At 48.8% G+C, this 24,830-nt stretch overlaps 1 protein-coding gene across 2 annotated transcripts in view; it reads right to left on the bottom strand.

Moving 5' to 3' along the window:
• SYNDIG1 (synapse differentiation inducing 1) overlaps nucleotides 1-24,431 on the bottom strand; it is a 48,037-nt gene extending 23,606 nt beyond the window's left edge. The window contains exons 1-2 of one of the 2 annotated variants that reach the window (XM_081148744.1): nucleotides 24,307-24,431; nucleotides 5,936-6,501 (exon numbers count right to left, since the gene is read on the bottom strand). In XM_081148744.1, coding sequence (XP_081004870.1) covers nucleotides 5,936-6,415 — 480 coding nt within the window. In that variant the 5' untranslated portion in view covers nucleotides 6,416-6,501; nucleotides 24,307-24,431. Of the gene's footprint in view, nucleotides 1-5,935; nucleotides 6,502-24,146; nucleotides 24,194-24,306 lie in introns of those variants that run through there. The other variant, XM_081148745.1, reaches the window with a different exon arrangement.
• Between the last annotated feature and the right edge of the window lie 399 nt (nucleotides 24,432-24,830).

Here is a 24,830-nt window from a genome sequence, read left to right as displayed (position 1 = left end):
CAAACTCCCCTATACACTCATTTTGATGCATCAGCATATTTAAAAAGCACCTGAAAAGCTGATGAATATTCTGCTGAAACCCTCCCCTAAGATTCTTACCTGTGGCAAAAAAGTGGGGGGGGGGGGGAGGAGATAAAAAGCCCCCAGGACAAAGATTCAGTGTGGGCACTCATGCCCCTTCTCAGGCATGAACATTCTATTTCTTCCTAAACTCTAGGGGTCCCCACAAGACTTGCAACCAGGGGAGCAGTGAGCAGCTGCAGCCCGACCCGGGCTCACCCCCTGATCCTGTCTCCAAGGCCCCCTTCTTCTCTGACTTCCCAGTGAGCTAAAGCAATTGGGACACTGTGACCTTCACTTCCCGGTGAGCTAACAGCAGCTCCACCTTGGCTCACTTACGTCCTATAACGTTTCTAGGGAGTCAAAGCAGCCCTGCCTCGGCTCTCTCCTACCCTAATTCCTTCCTTTGTTTCACTGTCCCCAGCTTTAATAAACATACTCTCGAACCCATCTGGACTCACTTTGTGAGATCTTTTCTACATGAAGTCAAGAACCACACATGACAGGCTGGCCTGAGGCAGACCCGCTCTGGACGGGTCCCTGTCCGGTGACAATGTCAATGCGCTTCCACCCCGACCTGCCCAGGCAGGGGATGCTTTTGTTCTAATTAGTCATCCCACTTGCCGGGCCCCCACTACAGATTTCCTCTCCTCATCAGCACACGGCACACTCATACTGGCTCATCCCAGGCTGGGGCCACTCTAGTGATTGTTTTCTACAGAGATGGAGTCACACTTTACTCCAGCTCCTGTCAGCTACAGGAGGTGGTTAAACAGGTGCCCTCCTGTTGCAGCCTGGAGACATTCAGGACCACACCTCAGTGCACGCTGGCCACTTCCCCAGGTGGCTTCAGAGGCAGGCGGTCACCTGAGGTACCAGACAAACACTCAGGTGGGCACACAATGACCCTAACACCTGTGCAGATGCCATGGCCACCAGCCCCGCCCCAGCAGTGCCCCCTCATGCGTCCCCTGTCATTCCTATGCAGACAGACACAGATGAAGACCACGGGTGATGACAAGGTCCTTTCCTATTTGGTTAATTAACATGCATGTGAGATGCGAGCAGAGCCTCTAATCAGTGTGCAGACAGCAGTGATGCTTCAGCGAAATGACAGAGGCTTCCTGTTAGGACTTCCTTTGTCTAGTTGACTTGAGGAAAACAGGCAAGTTCTGATGGGCTCACTCGCATCACAAACAAGGACCTTCTCTGGAGGGCCCGTGATGAGAGTGGGTGACACACTGTCTACACAGCATCTGTCCACCCCAGACTTGCAGGTCGGGGGCTCCGAGTTAGCCCTTCCCAGAGAGGCCAGCTCCTTCCTGTCTGGTGGGCACTGTACCCTCTCAGGTGAGTCACAAGCACTGGTGAGTTTGGGGTCACACAGCATACCCTCCAAAGAGCTGTGTCTGTGAAATTCAGATTCTTTTTACTCTGCAGCATCACCTCCCATATGGTCTCCCCAACAATAGAGGGAAATGAAAATGACTGTCTTTATGTCTGTCAGAGAAGGGAGCTAAACAGCCTTTGGGGATGCATAATTCATGGGCGAGATTCACGGGGGGACTGAGGGCTGCCTGGGTGCAGGTGCGCGGGTGCCAGCCCCTGGGACGTGGAAACCTTCCATCTGAATGAAGGCTGCGCAGCGCTGCCAGGCAGAGCCTGGGTAGGGTCATGGCTGTTCCTCTCCACAGGCAAACGGCCATGTCAGCTTCATGGCCCCCGGAACCTCGCTCTGGAAAAGGTCACCTGGAGGCTCAGAGCTGCATGGGAAAGGCTGAGCTGCACTTTGAGGGCCCTTGGAAGGAGGCTCTAGGGAGGTCTGGGGAGGCAGGATCCTCCAGGGACAGTCCCAGGTGGAGCCGTATCCAGAGGGCCCTGGGAGAGAGGAGGAAGACCAGGGCCGAAAGGACAGCCACTTCTAACTCTCGTGTCAGTCCCCGAGTTAATGACCTTCATGCTGACGGATCAAGATGCTGCCGGGGGCGTCCTCACACAGGCAACAACCGCTCTGAATGGATTTCTGCTTAGTTCTTTTGATTGTTAGTTTTCTGTGGGGGATTTTTGTTGGTTTTGGTTTTAGTTCACAAAGAGTTTTGTATGCCTTTGTTGGCTGTGTTCTAACAGGCCTCTGGAAACAGGTGTCGTTCCTATTTTATTGTTATTTCTATTTTACAAAGGACAAAGCTAGACTCCGAGAGACTGAAATCTTGCCAGAACCAGCCAGTCAGTGGCTGCTCAACCCAGAGCTCTGTACTCCGGACATCAGAAACGTGGCTCTGGATACACCCCATTTTACCTCCAGGGCTTCTCGTCCAAAGATAAGGTGTCTCCCCTGCCCCAAGGATTCTGATGACTTTACTTGTTGACTGGTCCATCTCATGGCATGGACATGGAGGCCGGTGGTGAGAGTGTTCAGTTGAGAGTTTTCTCAATCGAACAGCCCGGGCTGTGGGCACCGCTGGCATGCTGGCAGCACAGGCTCCCATCTGTGGAAACCGCTATACCCACGAAGCTAAGAGTCAGATTTCAGGGCACTCCCCCAAAATCTGCGCCGATTTTTATTCAGGAGCATAAGGGAAGCACACTACAAATTACAAAGTTGTGGCTACACGGCCCCAGAACAATTAGTCAATCTGGATTCAAATCGATTTTAAAATAGATTCAGACAAATTATAGGGTAGACGAAACAGCCCAGCTCTTTTCATGGTCTTTCTTCCATTAGTAGGTTATAAGTGGCCTTGGGCATCACGCCACCAAACAGCGAGGAGAGGAAATGAGGCCGCGTGCTTGAGGCTACGTACGAACCAACAGACCAAGGAGAGAAAATAGACACAACTCGCAGCACCACTGAATTCAGCCCCTGCTGCGGCTGTTTCTAAAATTCCTCCCCATGGGTCGTGGGACTGCAAGACCTGCCCGCAGGTTGAAGGCATTCTCATGGGGTTGGGGCCACATGGAGGCCTCCCCTCTGAGCTAACCCTTTAGGGGAGGCAAATGCTACAAAAGGTAGCGAAAGGCAGGCGCTGCTCATCTGGCCTCTCCCCCCACAACCTGCCTGTTCTCTGTCCCGTTTTTATTGCCTCCACCAGTGGGATGGCCTTCAGTCACCTTGGGGTTTTCTTCCTTGGGATCTTTTAATGGAATAATTATAATGCTGGACACAGTGCCGTGTCTCACGGGTCAGTGTTTCACAATCTCTCAGCTCCGTGAGCAAGGGCTGCGAGGGTGCCATTTAGAGGTAGGAAGCTGTGCTCAGCTGTGTCACTTAGTCTCACGCAGGCCTCGCTCATCCCCATATTGCCTCCCTCTGGGCCCCATGCTGCTCTCCTAATTCCCCCTGGCCCCCCCTGCCTGCTAATTCTGGAGACATCTGCTGCTCGGCGTGAGAGCGAGCAGAGGGCCAGAGAGCAGGATGGTGCGGGCCTGGGCCTCGAGTAGCCCCGAATGCAGAACTTCCTCTGGAGGCTTAGTTTGCAGGAGCACAGTCTAAGAAACACAAACACAAGCATGCAGGGGTGTTTGTTCTGGAGTGTTCCTGACGGCGCTGTTTAAAATAGTAAAATGATAAAAGAATTCTACATGGAATTCTATACAGCCTTGAAAAATGATGGCATGGCTGTTTATGGACTGCCCAGGAAAGATGTTTATAATCAAGGTTTTACTATATAGTATAGATATAACTTTGGATGCACTGGGAAAATTCTACATGAGTCACTGTATTGTGATATATGCTTGACAGCACTGGTCTAGACCTGAACCTGCAATAACTCAGAGGTGTGCCTGCGTTTAGAATGCCCTCGATAGTGGTAAATACATATTTTGGGTTTTTATGTTTTGTTTTGTTTTGTTTTGTTTTGTATTAAATCCTTACTCAAGGATATTTTTTCCATTGATTTTCAGAGAGACTGAAAGGGAGGGAGGAGGGAGAAGAGAGAGAGAAACATCAACGTGAGAGACACATCGATTGGTTGCCTTCCACACATGCCCCGAATGGGGCCTGGGATTGTACCACAAGCAAAGTACATGCTTTTGACTGGGAATCGAACCCGCGACCTTCTGGTCTGCCGAGCAACGCTCTAATCACTTAACCAAACCGGCCAGGGTGAAAATACATATTTTGTAAAAGTAAATTTAATTTCCAGATAAGCCGAAGTAATTTCTACCATGCTTCTTTATAGAATAAGGTGGTTGCTGCAGTCTGGGGCTGCAAAATGAGATGAGACTGTAAGAAGATAAAATAGATTCCCTTGTGTGAGTGATCCACACACAAATACAAAGAAACTGGAATATCTAAAAATATATCTATATTTACAGACTGCCCCAAGGCAGGAAAATGAATAATTTCATTTTCTAATGCTATAAGAGAATATATGTAATGTTATTTAATGATAATTAATTTAGTCTAAATTCTTAACCTAGCCATAAGCCATCAGTGGGAATTTAAACATAATCTCTGTCTGTATCTAGTGCACGCTGGAAAATGCATGTCTAGTACTTCAGATAATATCCTGGCAGCACTTCTTGAATGGGGGGTCAGTAGGTAGGCAGATTCTGTCCCCAAGGAAAAACCATGTGAGACTATCAAAACAGCCTTCTAGGGGCTCATGACATTGCCCAAAGGCCAACAATACACCGAGAGGTGCTACTTACCAACCACTGCTGAATTCTGATAAGAACAGTGAAAGTCTCTGGTGTCCTTGCCCTGGGATGTTTCACGCCCACTGCGAGTTTGACCCGTGAAGCATTTTTACCAGGGTGGGACTAGGCGTGGAAACCAGTTTATTGCCAAAGGGGCTCAACTGATTGAGAATGGTGGGTGGAAAATCTGGTCCAAGATATGAATGGGAAAAGCTTGTGCTCTTCCAACCTAAGAATATATTCCTGGTTGGGTCAAGTGCTGGACTGGAAGATACCCCAGCAATCAAATAAGGAGCTCCTGGGCATGGGAGCACCACACAGGAGCTGGGGACGTTTTCTTCATATCCCTGGCTGACACGGTGGCTGCGCAAATGTGTACTTAACACCAAAAAAAGGCAGTAGGAAGAAAAAGAGAAACAACAACAACAAAACCCAGAAACATGTAGAAAACAAAAATCAAAAGGGCAGATGGAAACCCAATCATATAAAAATTACATTTAATGCAAATGGACTAAACACTCCAATCAAAAGGCAAGAGATGGTAAGACAATTAAAGAAACAAGACCCAACTATGTGTTTTCTGCAAGAGACACACTTTAAATTCTGAGATAAAAATAAATTCCAATCAGAAAGATGGAAAAAGATATATCACAAAAACTAATAATAAAGCTTGCGATAATCCTTCCCTTCCCTTTAGGCTATCAATTCTGCTACTTCTTCCAGCAGGTTTTAGCTGTACCAATGATCCCTTCGCAGAAACATTGGGACACCAAATTAAGGAAGCCACACATGTGTAGCAGCAAAATTACTTCCCAAATGGTCACCACACATGCATTTCTAGCCTTTTGATGCCCTAGGACCACATGCCCCTCTCTTACCTTGCTCACTTTTGCCAATGACCCCTTTTTCCTGTGGGGTGTTAGCGGGAGTCCCCATGTGACCTGCTAGTGCTGGCAACCTTTAAATCCACCTGTAGCCCCATCCCCACAGCTATTACCTAGGTCATTTCTCATCAGAATCCCTGCTGAAGCCCTCACTGGATCTTGGTCACTTAGTCTCTCTCCACTCCTCCCATTTTCCACAAATACTGAAGAGTTAAACGGCACCCAAAATGCTTCTGTTTCTCTGCATTTTCCCACTCTAGTTTCATTCCCTAATTTTTGCCAGGCACGTGTGGGTTCCCACCGGGTCACCACATCCCATTCCCATAGGCCTATGAGAAGCACATCCTGACCTCCAGCTCCTGAAACTCCTCTTCCTCCTCTACATCGTAGGAGAGGGTGTGGATTTTGATGTCATCAGCTGAGAGGTCAATGAACTTCCCATCGGGGTACTCCAGGCTCTCTTTGGTGGGTGAGCGGTCCTCAATGAAGGTGGTCTCGCAGCAGTCAGCAGCCACGCCATCCCCCCAGGAGCGTAGCATGCCCTCCGAGTAGAGGATGATGTTAGGATGGTAGTGGGACTCCACTGACTGCTGAAGGGTGTTGGGGTCCAGCAGCTGCTGGACTGGCTCATTCCTGCTGCCGTCCAGGGCGGCTGGTGCTGCACTGCCTGCCAGCCGGCAGTTCTGGTACTGGGGGGCTGGGTAGACAGACACCAGGCCATCTCTGCTCTCGGCCATGAAGTTTCTGGTGTTAATTAGGCCATTCCTCTTGCCAGCATCGTTGATTTTACTGTGCATCAGCATGCTCCTCTGTTCAATTATGCCGTCCATGCTGCTCGCCCTGCCCAGTTGGCTGTCAGGCTGTGGCTGCAAGGCTGGACTTCAGGGTCACACTTGCCTCAGGGAACCCATGTCTCCTGGAGGGGGGGAAACAGATGAGACAAGAAAATCACACCCAGAAAAAGCTAATCCCTAGGCCCTTGTTCTTTCTGGTGTATGAGTCAGCCAACACACACAGTGGCTAGGAGAGCGAGAACTGGCCCACCTCATCCACCAGTTTTAGTTTTTATTTTCTAAAGAATTTTTAATTGTTTGTTTTTTGGGGTTTTTTTGGGTTTTTTTAGAGAGAAAGAAAGGGAGAGATAGAAACATCAATAATGAGAGAGAATCATCGATGAACTGCCTCCTGCACGCCCCCTACCTGAGATGGAGCCTGCAACTGGGGCATGTGCCCTGACTGAGAATTTAACTGGAAACTTTTCAGTGCCCTGGACAAGGCCCAACCAACTGAGCCACATAGGCCAGGGCATCTAATCCACCAATTTTCCAAAGGCTCTATCAGAGCAGCCGGCCAGTGTATAGCAGAAACTGATTGTTTGCATCTCTAGAAAGTCTCTGTTTCCAAAGAAGACTCTGCAGACATTGGAACCACTGCAGCTCTAGAGCGATCTATGATGGCAGCACTCATCCTGAATCGCACAGGTAAACCCAGTCCCCGGGAAAATGAGCTGTACATCCTAACAGAGCTGGACCCTGCCAGGGCCATGGCTAAGCATTTAAGCAAAAAACACACACCCAAAGAGGAAAGGGTTTAGAATAACGTCCCACAGAGATTTAGAAAATAAATGCCAAGAAGACCCCCTAACCATTAGTACTGCATATGGACAAAAGTCTCCAACTGAGGAAATACATGTACGTTCTAGTACATTCTGATGTAGGTATTAGAATTAGCTCAACACACATGCCTACTGGCCTCCCAGCAAAGTCCCAGGAATCAGACTAGAAATTTCTTTGCCTTAATGATGCTTGACTTAGAGAAGCATCTACATATTAGGGAAACAATTAAGAAGGCCTCCAATTGTTTCTCCCTAGATTGTGTTTCTTTCTAGGGGTCCAAATACCTTTTACCAAAAGAAAAAGACACACAAGCTGAAGATTTTTGGAGATAAAGAGTGAACTTCCTCAGACTTTTCATCTTTGCAAGTTAACTACATTTAGGAAAATATTCTGTCTTGGGGGCTTAGGGGACTCTGGCTTTCTATGAGATTTAAGCATTTTCTTATATAACTGTTTTATTTAGTGGTAGTTATAGGAATCTGCAACTTCAGAATGACTAAAGGAGGAGAGTTAGAGAGGACACCTTGATGACTAACTGGAAAATAATATTTTAATAGCTGACAAATGACTCGTCTAACTCCAGTATATGCACTGAGAGAGTGGTCACTTTTATTAATGTTGCACTGTGTCACGTTTAAGAGAGGTCAAAAACATACTCCCACGTCTGCTTACGTAGCACAAAGAAATATTTGGCTCCGGAGGCGCATTCACAGACTGAGCACTTAAAACCATTGATTTAAATATTTGAACAAGATTTGATGAGCACTGGCACACAGGGCACATGTGTTTGAGCATCATTTCGGTGCTTGTCATCTTCCAAGATAGCACAATATGCTCACTGAGGTGTTTCAGGTCCAAACACTACACTTCTTTAGTCTCCCTCCTTCCACAGAGAAGCCACTGGGTTGGTCTCAATGTCAGGCCCCTCATCCGGTTTGCGATCTGTTGGATGTACTATGAACACTAGAATAATTTTCCTGAAGCCCAGTTCCTTCTCAGACTTGGCTCCTTCCACCCAGATCCACTGTAAGTATCTTCCAAAAGATACTTGGTTCGCATTTCAGCTCCTCCACGAAGCTGCCTGCTCTTGCCCAGCCAGGGTAGCCGCTTCCTTTTCTGACCTGTTCCTGCTGGTGCAGAGGGATGAGCTTGGAGCCGGGCTTCAGACAAAGGAGGAAGCTGAGAGGTGAGCCCCAAGCAACAGCTTCCAGAAAGCCTGTACTATTATATGCCGCTTCTCCAGGAACCACATATGTGGAAATAAAGGCGAATGAGAAATTGTTTTGGCATCTGGTGTTGCAGATGTTGATGGTCCCTGTCTGTACGCCCTTGGCACTCATCACTGCAGCATTCACCAATGGCGTCCAACCATAATCTATCAAAGATGCTATCGTGGTCCACGTGCTTGATGGGCTGGGGAAGAAGCAGCCTCGGCCACCATACGCAAAAGGATAAAGCCACCAGCCCCTGGCCTGCAGGTGCTGTAACTCTGAAAAGGTCCTGCTTTGTCTCCCCAGCAGAACTGACCCTAGTCACCCTTGGTGGTGACTCTTGATAATGAGCCATTTATTGGCTTCCCTCCTTTCTGTGCTTAATTCCCCACCATTTCCCCTGAATCTCTTCCCAAGGAAGTCACATGTACCCAAGTCCTTGGCTTCGGCTCCAGTCTCTCCTTTATTCTAATATCCCCTCCCGACTGAATGAGAAAATGGGCTGCAGGCTGCCTCACCCATTGCCTAACTTCTCTCCTCGTATGGCTGACTCAAACCTGCGCCTCACATGGGACCTGGGGTCCACAGGCACAATTCTCTGTCAATTCTGGGCATCGGTGTGGTCTGTGGTGGACCACGCTGACCTGGCTTGGCAGACTGAGGAAGAGCCACCTTGCAGAGGGCTTTAAACAAGATGAGGACAATCCCTGGACTGTGCCAACAGGGAGCATAGTTCCTTTTCAGCAACGAGGACAGGCTGAAGCATCCAGATAAGGAACTTTCCTGGTGGGAGTTAATGTTATATGACTTCGAGAGACTTGGATTTTGGAAAGTGTAGTTTGAGATCTTTTCTATCCAGCTTACAAGGTAAAAAAAACCAGGGACAATATGTCAGAACACTGGCCACCCTTAACTCCGGTAGCACCAAGGAGGACTGTTATGTTCTCAATCTCCTCAGGGGGAATTTCTTTCTTCAAAGCCGGGCTTCGTTTCCTGGGAACTTGGATGTGTTTATCTTAATTGTATTTTCCTTTCTGGGTATGTTGGGTGTGCTGCCAGTTAGATACATGTTTTAGATAAAGGTTTAACTTACCTAATTTCATGTGCCTTTGCTCTTAAAACACTAAAGATAGGTGTGCCTGGGTGGACACACCATAGCTGGGGCAATGGGTATGTTCTCAGCCACAACTAAATTAACCAAAATAGAAAATTCTTCCATTAAATTATTTATAAATAGAACCTGGTGGTGACAAATTGAAACACTTGGGATAAACTGGGGCTGGGACTCGATGGTGTGGGGAGCTAAATCCTAATCCAAGCCTCAAGTTCAGCAATGAGAGTATATCACAGACTCACTTTTATTTCTGCCATCCTGGGGCATCTATCTATTCTGAACCCCTTCAAAGAAAACATTTTCCTTTACACATGCTGTTCTGTAGTGGCAGAATAGGGAGATTGAGAAAACTGAAACTTTCAATGACATGTCTTCATAGACTTTTCAAAACTTGCTTCGAGTGTACCAGGGTGAGGCTCTTTCCTTCTATATTTGGATTTCTGGTCTCCTGAATAAGCCGTAGCCTCACTATGCTTTTATGTCTAAGACCTGGCTTTCGAAGGAAAAACACTGAGGTCTGCCAGTCAGCCTACACACCCTGAGCTGGTCAGTAAAGGAAACTGTTACATGCCCTTCAGTAGCCTCGGACTCCGGAGACGCTATGAATGAATGACATCCACCACAGCCCAGCTCAGCTGCTATAGACTCCAGCCTATCGCTTCTTTTACGGGGTCAATCCATTGCATATTTGGTCTTCCTCTTTTCTTCCTGCCTTCTATTTTTTTCCAGCATTACTGTTTTTTCCAAAGGAGCAAACTATGAAAACAACAAATATAGGTGGATGTCACCTGGGATCCTATTAAATTCAAGTTTTATTATAAATGTTGCAGTGCCGCTAAAAAACAAACCCCAAAAACATAAGAAATCAATGTGGATGCCTGAAATCTACCCAAAATCAGCTGTGATGTTGGGAGAGAAGGGCAGATTTGGGGCATGGATATGCAGGAACCAATCTGGTCCCCTCCCCCGATTCCACTGGAAGAACCTGTGGCCTAAACATCAATGAGCCAAGAAGATACTTTCCATGCTTCACCTCACTTTTCATGCCAACTCTCAGAAACATGAGCCCACTTATCTCTGAAATCATTTTCCCCATGGCTTCCCCAACTCCCTCCCGAGACAGCGCCCCCTACTCTGCCAGGCCACCCTCTTCTATCCAGCCGGCAAGTGTTGGGTTTGAGTCCTTTCCTCACTCATGCTGTCACTGTAGCCCATGGTGCCAACTATCACCCACATGCCAGTGACCCCTAAATCCACGAGAAGCTCCACCAGGAGACTGCTCAAGTCCAAAAGTACCAAGTTCAATATGCATCAAACCCTCTGCTGGTTTATAACCCCACCCAATGTCCATGAACAATCCCACCACCTGTCCACCTGTCCAAGTTTCAGACCAGGGAGTCTGTTTTGCCATTACCTTCTCCTCACCATCAAAACTTAGTCTTTGACAAGTCCTGCCAGTTCCTCCACCCACCCCCCGTCACCCTAGTCAAAGCTGCCATCATCTCTCACCCATACTACTTCTACATATCTTTTAGCTCTTCCCACACATGCTTTCTTGGTCAGTGCAATGACCATAGGGGTCTCTTAGGAATACAATTGATCTTGTAACACTCTTGTCTAATTAGTTTGCTGACACTGCCCCTGGGTAGACAAAAGGTCTTGGTGTAGCTCATGAGACCCAGAATAAGCCAACTCCTCAACTCTTGCTCCCCACCCCCAACTTTCTTTGCTCCAGGCCCACTGGCCTTCTTTCACTTCTTTGAAGTAAAAGCTGGTCTTTATGAACTACAGAGTTCAAGTTGAGATGTTGATCCACTCTGAAGAAAGCTGAAAACTAATAACCTGCATGCTTCACAGCAAGAAAGATAAAACCTGATCACTCAATCCCTCAAATAGCCTTATAGCTATAGACGGAGATCTAGAGCGAAAGTTAGGACTGGTTAGCCCACAGGTGACCTGAGAGTGATCAAGTCTAGCTTGCATAGGTTTCTTCACTTTGTCTCAATCCTCACCTCTCCCTATTTTCTTTTGATGTGCTTCTTTAAACAGCTTTGTTATTTATATGATCCCTTTATGCATCCTTACTTGGAGTAGATATATCAAGATCAACATTGCACTAAAACAAGCAATCAGTGACCCACGCACCAAAAATGTCTGCACTTGCCGGATCCCACATATCTTCTTTCTAAGAAACAGACTCAGTCAAATAAAATTTATCCAACCCAATCATTTAACAAATAGGCACTGAGCACCTGCCCTGTAGCAGGCATCATTCTCATTGCTGGGGGTACTTAGGGGAACCAGTCAAAAGAAGCCTCTGCTCTTGTGATGCTGGTGCTCTACCTAAAGGTGAAAGGTAGACGGTAGATTTAATAAGTGAGTTATGCTGATGAGAGGAATGGACAAGCTAGAGCAGGGTAAGAGAGATTGGAGAGCTGAGCTGGGGCAATGAAGCATTCCCAGTGGAGTACTTTTAGGGGATGCTGCTCATGGCAGTGCAGTATTCTTTCAAAGAGAACCTTGCAGCACATCTCAGGGACAGAAATAGATGAGCTTCTCATGAGTCCCTGGACTATTTTTATCACTTGGACACTGTGAGTCATGTTGCTGATTGTATCTCCCTCTTTTCATGGCTGCTGATGAGCTTACAACCAGTTCTGGACATCAACATAGATATTTGGGGTACTGACTTCTGGTTTTATCTCATTTTTTTCCTAATTTTTTTCCCTTCACCTTGTTATCATCACCTAAGAATTAAGTTAGTTGATAAACCAATCCTGTTATATTGCCGTGTGTCTTTGTCATGCTCTGGGTGATAAATACCATGTGTAAGCAACCCATTTTCCAGGTAGATTTCCATTCATGAGCAGCTCTTCTTCCAGCAAGAAAATCTAGTCTTGTTCCACATCACCAGGAAGAGGTGGCTGAGAGGAAAGGAAGGGGGCCTTGATTGCTCACCAGCATCACTTGAAGATCACGGAGTTTCTGAGGCCCTGACCATGAATCTGGGGCAAAGGACCATTCACACATCTGGGATAAAGGACCCTTGAGACTTGGAAAGGAAATGTGATATGCTTAATGCTATGGCTTCTGAATAAGCATTGAACATAATTTTGTGGAAGTAAATGTCCACTGAAGACCGTAACTAGTCATAATTTATAGTAAAATAAATATAAATGCAGGTAAAACTCTATGGAAGGTGCTTTCCATATAAATCAGAAGTATGCATCTGATGGTAATCATTAGAAAGCTGCCAGCACTCATCTTACTTCAGTGGCCTTTGATTTTATTACCTTTAATGGCAAAGGACAGCCCCACAGGCCTTCACGCCTTCCTGACAGGAAGCCAAATGGCCATGCACTGCACTGCGGAGAATCTACATTTGATGTGAAAAAGTAGATGAGCTCGTTCGTAAGAGATTTGAGGTAAGACATCCATGGATTAACACTCTTGCTGCTGGGGTCCAAGTAATGATTGTTTCACAGTCGTATTCTTTCCCATCAGGCTCCAAAGGAGAAGACTCATTTGCGAGGATCCTGATAGTATCTTCCTGAAATTTACTCCTGTCTGTGCTGGGATGTGATTCATCTTGAAAGGGTTTTGTCACTCTGTGAATTAGGGCAGTAACATCAATGCACAAGCAAAGCCACTTTGCAAGTGACAATGCCTCTCAATGTGACTCATCAATCCCCAGCTCACCTCCTATCCTAGGAAGAGCCCACTTAGAAAGTAGGAGAGAAGCACCTAATGCAGACAATTCTACCATTTCAATTAGGCTATGACTCCTATGTCCATGGGGATGCCTAAGACTTCCCACTGGGAGGCCCTCAGACGAGGATTGAAGTGTAAATAGTTCATTAGAGAGGTGGTTGCAGAAAGCACTGGGCAGATAGTGGTAAGGCAGAGGCCAAAGAGAAGCCAAGAGAGTATGTGCAATTAACCCAGTATATGCTGCAGGCAGCTGGGGCTTAATCTTGTCCAGACGTCGGGGAGGCCATGTAAAATACACACTCTGAGTTCTCTTCCCGAGGGTGAGGGAAGCAGGGCATTTGTACACAAACTTCCTCCCCATCATTGGTCAGCGGCTGCCCCAGGAGCATTCACTCTCTGGCCCTTGCAACTTGCCCTGGTGTGGGCTGAGTAGTCTTCCACTGTTGGAAAAGAGCCCCCAGGTAGAAAATCTCAGATGTTAGGTGGAAGAAGCTTTGGACTTGCAGAGGTGAGTCCACAGAAGATACCCTGGACATAAAACTCTCGGATGAGACACCACAAGTGGGATTCTTTTTTTAACTCCGTAAGTTACAGCCTACAGTGTGATGGATGGATAGGATCAGAGGAAAGATGGGCCAAGTGCCTCACAATTCAGTACGTCACAACCATCCTGTGAAGAAGACACTGTTATTACCACCGGCATATGCAGTAGAAGGAACTGAGATACAGAGAGGTAAAGTCAGCTGCTAATGGTCAGAGAGCTACTAAGAGGCAGTCCGGCCTCAGAGCTCCTGGCTCCAACTCTGAGGAGCTTCCTATAGCTTCCCATCAGAAATGTAGCTGGCCATGCAAATAGACCCAGCCAAAAATAAGGCCTGAAATAAACTTGAAGGCTCATTAATGGGATCCAGCAAGTGGGTGGGGAAAATCTTCATTAGCTGCTGTTGCTCAGCAGGGTCACATATACCCAGGGCTGGAGTGCTGTGAGTGAGCCAAGTCAGCTCCAGCTGCCATCAAAATGCCACGGCTTAAACAACATTCATTCATTTTCTTACAGTTCTGGAAGCCAGGAAGTCTAAAGTCAAGGTGCCTCTGACTGATTTGGTTTCTGGGGAGGGCCCTCTCCCTACTTTGCAGATGACCTCCTCTGTGTCCTCACATGGCCTTTTCTGGGAAAGAGATTCCTCTTTTTATAAGGCCACTAATCTCATCATGAGAGCCCCATCCTCATGACCTCATCTAACCCCAATCCCCTCCTAAAGGCTCCACTTCTAAATACCATCACAATGGAAGTTGGGGCTTTGACATGGATTGTGGGCGGAGGGACACATTCAGCCCCTAGCACAATAAAATAATAATTCTCAAGAGCTTTTCTTATTATATATAGAAATACAGTATTCAAAGCAAAGCACATATATACTACTATATAAAGTATAAAATAAAATGCATGATACACTTTATATAAAATATGCCAATATGCTGTCTCTGTAGATAGGTAGGTAGATGCATTTCTTTTTCTAAAGGCTTCAAAAGATTTCAGATGCCTGCTGGCTTGAGAAATCTCATTTTTACATGTAAAAAATTTGTTTATAATGTAGAGTTGGTAAGCTACCTGCTTCTACTTAAAACTTGTCTCCCTCGGGACCCCCTGGGGTCCCTGCTCTGTCAGCTTGAGCCTATGATCACCATCTATTTTATTTATGGGGAAAGGATCTCCTGTAGCACAGACTTCCAAGGAGAAATCACACATCCATGTCTTGTGCTCTTCCTGGGGCAGTGCTGATGTTCTAATAGACCGGCTGAGATGAGCAGCATTTTAAAAGCTGTGTCTCAACTAAGGGCATTGTGGAGCCAGGCATGGGAGTCCTGCCTAAAGCGCAATGCCGTGAGCACCTCAATCAGCGCCCTGAATTTCATGTTCCCAATGCTGGGGATGGTGCCCAGCATCTGAATTAAGGCAGAGGCAAAAGGAAGAAAAGTATCTACTTCTGTCTACCAGCTAGAAACACTGGACTCTCTAAGTTGATACGAAAATGCTCAGGTAGTTTAATATTCTGTAGAAACTCATGGAAAAGAGATTAAAAACAGAACTGGATAGAAAGGAAGGCAATACTTTCTCTTATAATATAAAAGGCGTTTCTATTTTCTTCTGGCATTTTCTTCCAATTGTATTTACTGCAACTGTATTAACATCTTCCAATTATATTTATTCATTTCTTAAAGAAGCACTGCAGTCGCCATTTGGGTCATTAGTAGGATACAGATCAGTGAACAAGAACATTCCTAAGAGGACCAGGGTTGCTTCTGTCTGCACAGAGGCCCACACGCTCCCCCTCCAATGAGTGGATGACTTTCTGGCCTTTTTTGTTTCACCCATACCTGTACCTTCTGGCCATCTGACTTCCCAGCTAACCTCAGGAAAGGTGTGAGAATGAGGTGAGAATGACTATGACACTTCTAAAGGCAGCTATTTGCATCAGAAACGTGCTTTGCTCAGAAGCATTCAAATTAATGGCACAATTTACAAGGCATCTATCATCTCCACCCCCTTCGCTGATAATCAGGAGCCAGCTTTACATTTATTTATTTCAACCATGCATAAAGATTTTCATCCTGTTCTACAGAGTGAGTTTTTAAGTGACGGGAGAGTGGCCACTCCTTGCTTTATCGAGAATGCTTCCTTTAGCCCAGCTAGCATGGCTCAGGGGTTGAGTGTCAACCCATGAACCAGGAGGTCATGGTTTGATTCCAGGATTTGAACTCGATCCCCAGCAGGGGGTGTGTAGGAAGCAGCCGATCAATGACTCTCTCTCATCATTGATGTTTCTCTCTCTCCCTCTCCTTTCCTTTCTGTGAAATCAATAAAAACTTTTTTTTTAAAGTCTCACTGACATGTCTGGTGGTTCCTGGTAGCTGTTAGTGGAAACACATAATAGCCTGGGCTCTTTCACAGGTTGGTGGACAAGATCCAAAAGAGCAAGTTCACGTGCACAAGGCTCCTTCATGAAGCCTGGGTTCAGGTCGGGCACATTTCCAGTCCCACTTTGCTGTGCTGGTCAGCGTCAGTCATGAGGCCAGTCCAAGCCCAACGGGGCTGAAACGAACCCCTCCTCTTAATGGGACATGTGGGAATGTCCCAGTGCAAAGGTGGGTGTGTGGAAATGAGGAACTGCTGAGGCCCACACTTACAAACAAGCTACCACACTTCACATGGGGCGAAATGGTGAGGAGGAAGCCAAGGCAGGGGGTTACCACGCAGGTGCACACATATACACGTATACACACGCCCACTGTGCGTGTGTGTGTATTTATGCGTGTGTGGTATGTATTCGTGTATTTATTTGGCCACACTGCATGCCAGGAAGTAAACAGAGCACAGAGGCGAAGCTCAGTCAGGATGCCCATGGCCTGCTGCCTTCTGAGCCTAGGCTCTAGCCCCGCGTCCTTGCAACTCTCACCTCAATGAACCCACAGGCACGGCCGTTGCCAAATCTAGCATTTGTTTTTTACCTCTAAGTGTTTAAATACAAGGGACACTAAGATCGTGTTCTTTTTATATATATATCATAAGACAAACTTTAAGTATATTATATTTTTTGACCCCCAAATTCAGGTTATGTAAGTTTACATAAGGTGAATAAAATCACATATAAGAGTCGTCAGCCACCCGGCCGGTGTGGCTCGGTGCTTGAACGTCAACCTATGAACCAAGAGATCACGGTTCAACTCCCAGTCAGGGTACATCCCCCGGTTGCAGGCACGACCCCCAGGAGGGGGGTTGTCAGAGGCAGCCAATGGATGTTTCCCTGTCACCATCGATGTTTCTATCTCTCTCTTCCTTCCTCTCTCTCAAATCAATTTTTTTTTTAAAGTTGTCAGCAAGCTTGCCCTGTTGGCATCTCCAGCGAAAACAGCTTTTACCCTTCCTTGCCGGAGACCAGGGACAGTGGATGCAGCCCTCTTCTTCCATGCCTCCAAATGCCTCAAATGCCTCCCCCTACCCTCTCCCACCACCCTAGCCCTTTACTACCTGGCTGCCCAAAGTGTGTCCTGGCAGGGACTAGCAGCATTGTCATCACCTGGCACCTGTCAGAAACTCAGGATCTGGGGCCCCCACCCATTCCGGCTGAGCTAGACTCTGCACGTCTGCAGACCCCGGGTGCGTTGTGTGGGCATTGGTTTGATGAGTGCAGCTTTAAAAGATGTTCCAGGAAGCACAACTGGTTCAGCTGCTTCTTTAATATTATTGACCAAGTCAATTTATATTCTTTACATGATCGGTGTGTAAACCAACGTTTCAATATCTCCAGATTAATCTATTCTGCAACCAAGTCTGAGAACCACCTGAACCCGGGCTACTCAAAGTGAGGCAACAGCATCAGCTGGGTGCTTGGTGGAAATTCAGGATCTCCCGCCCTGGGCCACGACATCAGAACCTGCGTCTTACCAGCTCCCGGGAGATGGTGTGCTCACTCAGGCTGAACACCTCTGCTCAGCCTCAGTCCAAGTCCTCTGCCTGGCTGCCCTGGCCCAAGCCCACGCCCAAGCCCTGCCCCCTCTCTTGTACCCACATATTTGCCATCCCTCCTACACACACCATACACAACTTCAGAGTTACCAGCAAACCAGTCTTGTGTTCACAAATGCACACAGTGCGCTCTTCCCGTCCCACGTCTATCTCCTATGTGCCTTGGTGTCATATGTGACAATTACCGGCCGACTGGAGATCCCACCACAGGACATTACCTTTGCCCACTGTCTCCTCCTCATCTGAGGCTTTCTTATAACCAAGAGTGTCTACAGACGCAGCTCTGGCAAGAGAGAGCTGCGGGCAAGTGGCTCTGCTCATCTCTCCCACTCTCTGCCTTGACCTCCCATGTGCTGTCTGAGGCCGTAGCAGCCACCCAGGAACCAGAAGGATGCTCGAGATGCAGCCCCGAGGCCACTGAGCCTCTGAGTCAGCACCTCCCAGCTCACGGCTTGTATCACCGTGGAAGAATAAACTCCATAGCTCAGCTCCTGTATCCCTGGTTTTCCTTCATTTGTTGCTGTTTCATGTCTAACCTATGTACTCACACAGTTGCTTAAACCAGTCTGTTTTGCACATGAAGAAGAAGAGAGGGGAAAAAGCAAAAAACCTAGATCCAAATCAGCTTTTCTGCTGTTTCTGTATAAATCTGGAGAAGTTATTAGACAGGCAGGGACATAAAACTTCCATTTTTTCTCACCTTTCCCTTCTACTTCTCCAGTGAAAACTCTGGAGAAAGGGAGGAATTAAACGCAATTCCTAAGACCTAGAATTCACGTACATAGCAACTAAGGCACCCACAGAATGTGCAAAACTGGGGCTACTAATCTATGTCCCGGTTTCTGACTATGGACCTAACAGAGATAGTATCACACTCTACAATGCACTTTTGAGAAACAATAGGACACACTAAGAATTCATATTGACATTAGAAAATAAGAAAGTGGGAGACTCCATATACCGGAAATATGGATCTAGATCATTTTCTGGTGAGAAAAGATTTCAAGTTTCATATATTCATTGCCTATAAAGCATGTAACTTGAGTATTTTAATTTTAGTATTTGTGTCATATATTTTCCAAAGGTGGACACGATGTTTCCCATCCCACAACTATGCCACAATGTGGCCTTGGCAGTGCTCTGAGAGGCGTGGACTCTGCCCCCTCTCATGCACCTACGTGGGCTTGTGACTCCCATGTAACTGATGGCATGTGGCAGCAGTGTTGTTGTGTGACTCTTGAGGCTACGTCAGGAAAGTCCATGCAACTTGCTAGGAGACTAGCACTGAAGGCTTGAGCAGCCACTGAGGGAATCCAGTACCTGGAGGCCACCTTGCTGTCCTCCTTCATGAAGTCCAATGTAGTTCAGGTGGCCAGACTACATGGACAGTTCCTAGGGTTTCAAAGAACTGCCAAGCTGGCCCCCGGCTACCCAAGTTCCCTGCTCTTCCAGCTCTGGCTACCCTCTTACTGTACCCTAACGATAAACTGGAGCTGGAAGCACCCAACTGGCCCCTCTCAAACTCCCAACCCTCCAAAACTGCGAGCCTTCCATGCTGGCAAGTTCTGGGATGTGTCAGAAGCAACAGAGAACCACAGCTGTCTATGAAATGATCAGACTCTGTCTACAGTTTCTCTTCTGGGTCCCAGATCTGAGTAAACACCATTGGAGCAGATCAGATTGCGAGGCCGCACCAAAATGCCACATCCTAGTACCCGACCGTTACGACTTCTTTCATCCTGCACCCTCTGTCTGGAAGACCTCAGTGTATTTTATTTCTTCAGCTAGATGCTGGATCTTATGGCAGTCTTATTTTTGATTTTTGAGGAAACTCTGTAATGTTTTCCATAATGGCTGTACCAGTTTACATTCCCACCAACAGTCCACTTCCTCGCCAACACTTGCTATTTCTTGTCTTTTTGAGAATAGCCATTCTAACAGGTGTGAGGTGATGTCTCATTGTGGTTCTGACTTGCATTTCCCTGATGATTAGGGATGCTGAGCACCTGATGGCCACCTGTATAAAAATTTGATTCATATCATCTAGAGTAACATTAACTGAACTCCTAGATAAATTCTTTTTATCTAGGAGTAAATATGTAAAATTGTCCCCTGGGTTGATCTGAAGTCTGCTTTTGGTTGCAGCTTTTATTTTTATTATTTTCCACATGTGCAAGTTCTTTCTTGGTTGTGTCATGCTTAGTTTTAACAGTCATCCTGGGTCACAGTGCTCATCTGTTGTTTTTTTAGCTCTTTTATTTTATGTAATTGAACAGGTTACCACAAAAGGGTGTAAGATTGACTAGGACTTTTGATCTAAACAAAGTTTGTAACTGAATCATCAGATATTAGAAATAATGGTTCTTTGTAGTTCATTGGTTATCTGCTTTATAATATTGTATCCTAGAGAATATGCATCATATAATTTTTATAATGTGATGTGCATCTGTTTAGCTGTGTTACGTTTTCTTGTGTTAAGGCTATTGCCCATAGCCTTTCCTACACATTCCCTTTAAACCCCAGCAGACATGACCGTCTACACCACTCAGGCACGTCCCTACGTGGTAATGCATGCCTACATGGACCTACACGCACTGTCCTCACTCTGACTCCGGCCAACAATGAGTTGTAGGACACAGGCACAATGAAGGCCTGAGCTCATTTTCTCTTCTCGGAGAACCACGGGGGTACAAAGGAAACATTCTATTGAGACACACAAAAGTGTTCTCAATCCATTCTTCCCCATATAAAAAACTGTGACAACCTTGCATAATTTCGCTTTCAAAATCCTGGGAAGAACATGGATGAAAAGAAACAATCTCAGAAAAGTTAAGTGGTCTGAGATCACTCAGCAAGCAAGCAGCAGAGCCGGGAGTTTGAAACCTAGTCCTCTCACAGGCACAGTGAGAAAATAGCGTGGGGAGGAGGGGCAGTCGTGGACATGAGAAAATCACCAGTGTCTCCCCCACACCTCCCTCCCCACCCCCAGCTGAAAGCCAGGGTGCGGCCTGAACGGTAGCCTGGTGCCTGAGAGTGACTGCAGCCCCTCTTTGAAACACTTGTTTATGAACTCTCAGGAATAACCTGAAATGTCTACGTGCCTGGCACAGAGAATGCTGAACAGTTTGTTAAAACCACCTACCACTCCGTTCCAATTCCAGCCACACGGGCAGAAACTTGGTCAGCCTATCTTTAATGTTTTGAATATTTAATGTTTGACTATCTTGACTGTTTTGCTTTTCTGACATATCGACCCAGTGTCTGCAGTGTACTGAATGCTGGGTCAAGAGCTATGCTCCAATGTCGCCTCACATCACCGTGTTTCCACAAAACAGCCGTGTGACTTTCCACGGAAACAACAACAGACTGTTTGGCTACTCGGTCCCACTGCTTGGCTGCTGCTGACAAATGAACACCCCGTCCGTCCACATTTGCCACCTTCGCCCACTCATGCACAGAATTTTGCTGGCAGATTGAAGTCTGTACACATTACAGGTCACAATCAGTCCGTGGTGAACATGAGAGTCTCCAGTGTGCACGGGGATCCTGCAGAGGAAAAAGTGAGGGGCTCGGGGTCATGCTGGTGTCATGGAAAGATAAGGTTTTATTTAGGGGGAGAAAGACATAAAGCTGCTCACTTACAGGATGGTTGTTCATATTCCAGAAGAGAAGCTAAGGATGCCTTTAAATAGTCACCGTCTAAAGGTACTCTGCAGTCAGTCTGGCTGAGTCCTCCTACAATGTCACTGACAATTTTTAGAAACAGCTTTGATATAAACGAAGGTGCAGAGGTGTGCAGGGTGTAGGGGGGCCATGTAGGCGTGAGTGTAGGGGTCGCCCTCCCACTGTCTCTGGAGGCCTTCCCCATGCCATTTTCCAGCCAACAGAAACCACACTGAAAATCAAATTCGAGCAAGGAGCACGCCTCTCCAGAGGGTGCTGTGACCAGCGTGATGACCAAATGTTTTCTAATCGAGAGATGGAATATTTAGTACTCTTCAGAAACCTCAGAATAGCAATGACAAGTGTCTTCGATAGAAAACTTACCTAAGAAAATATATTTTTACTCTCTTATAATAGCAATAACTCCCAAGGAAAAAAATCAGTTAGATTCAATGAGAAAAATGGGTCGAGTCCAGTGTAGAGCCACTATTACGTCAGGCTAAATGTGGAGGAAATTGTTTATTGTCTACGAAATAATTTTTAAAGCTTCTACCAAAAGAAAGTTATTTTGCCTATCACGGTTCAACTAGCTTCTTGTGTATCTACTGCCCATCAAATGGTTTAAGTCAAAACCATGTTGTTTCAAAGGTCTCTTTTCCCCAGGATCTATATTTCCCCTTCTTTCAGTGCTCCCCTCCTCGGTCATGCCGCCTTCATTTTTATTTTAACATCCTCTACGCTCTAATGGAATAATTTAACGCAGTCCTGCAGTCATTTCCAGTAGATGAAAATGAAACGTCATCAGCTGGGAATACATAATACTTGGAATATTTGGAGGTGAAATAAGCTTGCCATGGGTTTTTAAATCCATCAGACATGGCCTCCAGAACTCTGCGGAGGGGCAGAAAATAGGGGTGAAGGGCAAAAGGCTGAGTTTGGTGGTGGGATCAGGGGTACGCGGAGCGGGGGGGGGGGGGGGGGGGGGGTGTTCTGTATACTATTATTCCCTCTACCTTGGCGTGCCATTGAAATTTTCCATAATAAAAAGCTTGAAACATAGATTTCCCAGTGTTGTCCTTTATTTAACGAGGCCCCGTTGATCACGACTATGTCATTTTCATGCAGTAGGTGGGAGAGGGCACCAGATTGGCTACAAATCAACATTTGCTCCCCGCAAAGGCGCCAGGGAGCGTTCCAGAGAGGGAGGGGAGAAGGGAGCTTTCTCACGCATCCCACAGGCCCCGCACCTGTGGTCTCATCGCCAGAAAGTCCTTCCACACCGCTGCAAGGCGCACGGCATGCAAGCATCCACTCGGAAATTCGGCCCCAGCTACCTCCCGCGCTGGCCCTGCCTCCCTGGCGCGCCTGTCCCCTGGCTGCCCTGAGAATTTCGGGAGGCAGACCCCTCTTGGCAGACCGCATGCCTGCACCCAGAGACTCTGCCCGGGCCGTGGCACCTCGGCAAGGAAAAGTTGGCTCGTCTCCCCCCGGTTTGTTACCAGGCTGCTGAAGCCTACAGGCTGCAGGTCTGTGCAGCAAGCCTCTCCCTTTGGGCTCTGACCAAACGCGCCGGCGAGCGGGAGGGGGGCGGACAGATACACAAACACGGGTGCAGGTCCCTCTGCCCGAGCCCTGAGTCTGATCACAAAACGTAGTCACGCACTCCCTGGCCCCCAAATTGGCCAGACCTCGGCCAGTGTCTGCTGCAAAAAACAAACAAACAAAAAAAACAACACACAAAAAAAAACAACAACAACAAACCGCAGACCTGGCCAGGAAGGCGCAGGCTGGGGGTGCGCGCCCGTGGCCAGGCGGCGCCAGCGCATCTGACGTCGCAGGCGGGCTCCGCGCACCTGAAATCTGGGTGCCAGGAGTCGGAGCCCGTGCGTGCGAGCGGACCCCTCGAAGGAGCTAAAATGCAACCGGAGGACCCCTTTCTCTGTCTTCCAGAAAAGCCGTCGCCCACTCTGCTGGGATCTTGGAGAAACACAGAGATCACAAAGTCCCTTCCCCAAAGAAAGTGCCCCACTCGGCTGGGAGCCCATCCCTCCCTCTGCTGCTTGGAGAGCGCACGCGAAGAGGCAAAAAAAATACGCAGAGAAATCGAGACTGGAACTTGAACACCCCCCCCCCCAAAAAAAAAAAAAAAAAGACACACAGAAAACGCATCCACTCGCTTTCCTTTCCGCTCCCGGGCTGGTGGTGAGCAGGGAGCGGGCAGGGAGCGGGCGCCCGTCCTGCGCTTCCCGGCGGCGGCGAGGGGCTCCGGGAGCCCGCGCCCGGGTCGCCCGCCGGGAGTCCCCGACCTCCGCGCGCGCGGGCCCTCGCCTCGCTCCCCCCTCCGCTCCGCGAACGGAAGCCCGCTTTCCGCCCCGGGCGGACCTCGGTCCCCGGCTCCGCGGCTCCCCACTCCCCAGCCCCAGCCAGTCATCTCCAGGGGGGTCGCCCGCACCCGCAGAGCGCAAGCCCGCCGCGCGCCTTCTCCGCCGGGGCGGCCCCGCTCCGCCGCGCTCCCGGGTCGCCCGCTCTCTGGCCGCCACCGACGTCGCACGGCAGCCCCTCCACGCGCGGGGTGCCCGGGGGGCGAGGCGCCCGGCTGCAGCCCGAGCGGACGGCTCCGGCCGCTTCCTCCGCATCCGGCCAGCCGGCTCCGCTCGCTCCTCCCGTCCGGCGACCCCGCGGCGCACGGGTCCCGCCACCGCGACCACCCCGACTCACCGCGGGCGCCGCGCCGCCGGGTCTGCGCGCTCCCAGGCGGAGCCAGGACGCCCGCCCTCGCGGGGCCTGCCTCCGGGGCCCGCCACCCGCCCGCGCACGGTCCCCGCCCCGCTCCCGCCGGCCCCTCCGCCGCCTGCGCAGCCGGGGCTGGGGGACTTACCTCCGGGGCAAGGTGACCCGCCTCCGGCGCCCAGCCGGCCGCCCGCGCGCCTCCCGAAGGAGCCAGGGCGCGGGAGCAGCGCGGCGCGGCACCCGCCTTTGATCCTCGGCTCCCCGGCTCGCCCCTCCTCCCCCCACTCCGCTTCCCTCCGCGCCTCCCCCCCGCACCCCCCCGCACCCCCCGCAGCTCCAGCCCCGCGCTCGCCGCCCGCGCCCCCAGCTGCCCCGCGAGTCCGAGCGCTGGACGAGGGGCAGCTGCGGCCGCCGGGGAGGCGGGGAGCTCCCGAGGGGCGCGACGGGGCGGAGCCGGCCCTCTGGACCCCGCGAAAGGAAGGGGTGCGGGGACACTCCCGCGGCGCGCGCCCGGGCCGGACCAGGGGCGCCCCGGGGCGTGCCGCTGGATCTGCCGAGCCTGGCCACGCGCGAGCGGGAGACAGCAGCCACGGGCTCCAGGGCAGGATGGCAGCGAGGAGGCGGCGGGAACTTCCCCGCGTGAAGGTGGCCGCCAACTTTGCCCAGGCCCGT

This window comes from Miniopterus schreibersii (assembly GCF_964146895.1).
Source record: "Miniopterus schreibersii genome assembly, chromosome: 10".
Lineage (NCBI taxonomy): Eukaryota > Metazoa > Chordata > Mammalia > Chiroptera > Miniopteridae > Miniopterus > Miniopterus schreibersii.
The sequence above is the reverse complement of the archived record's forward strand: the minus strand, read 5'-3'. Positions and strand labels throughout refer to the sequence as shown.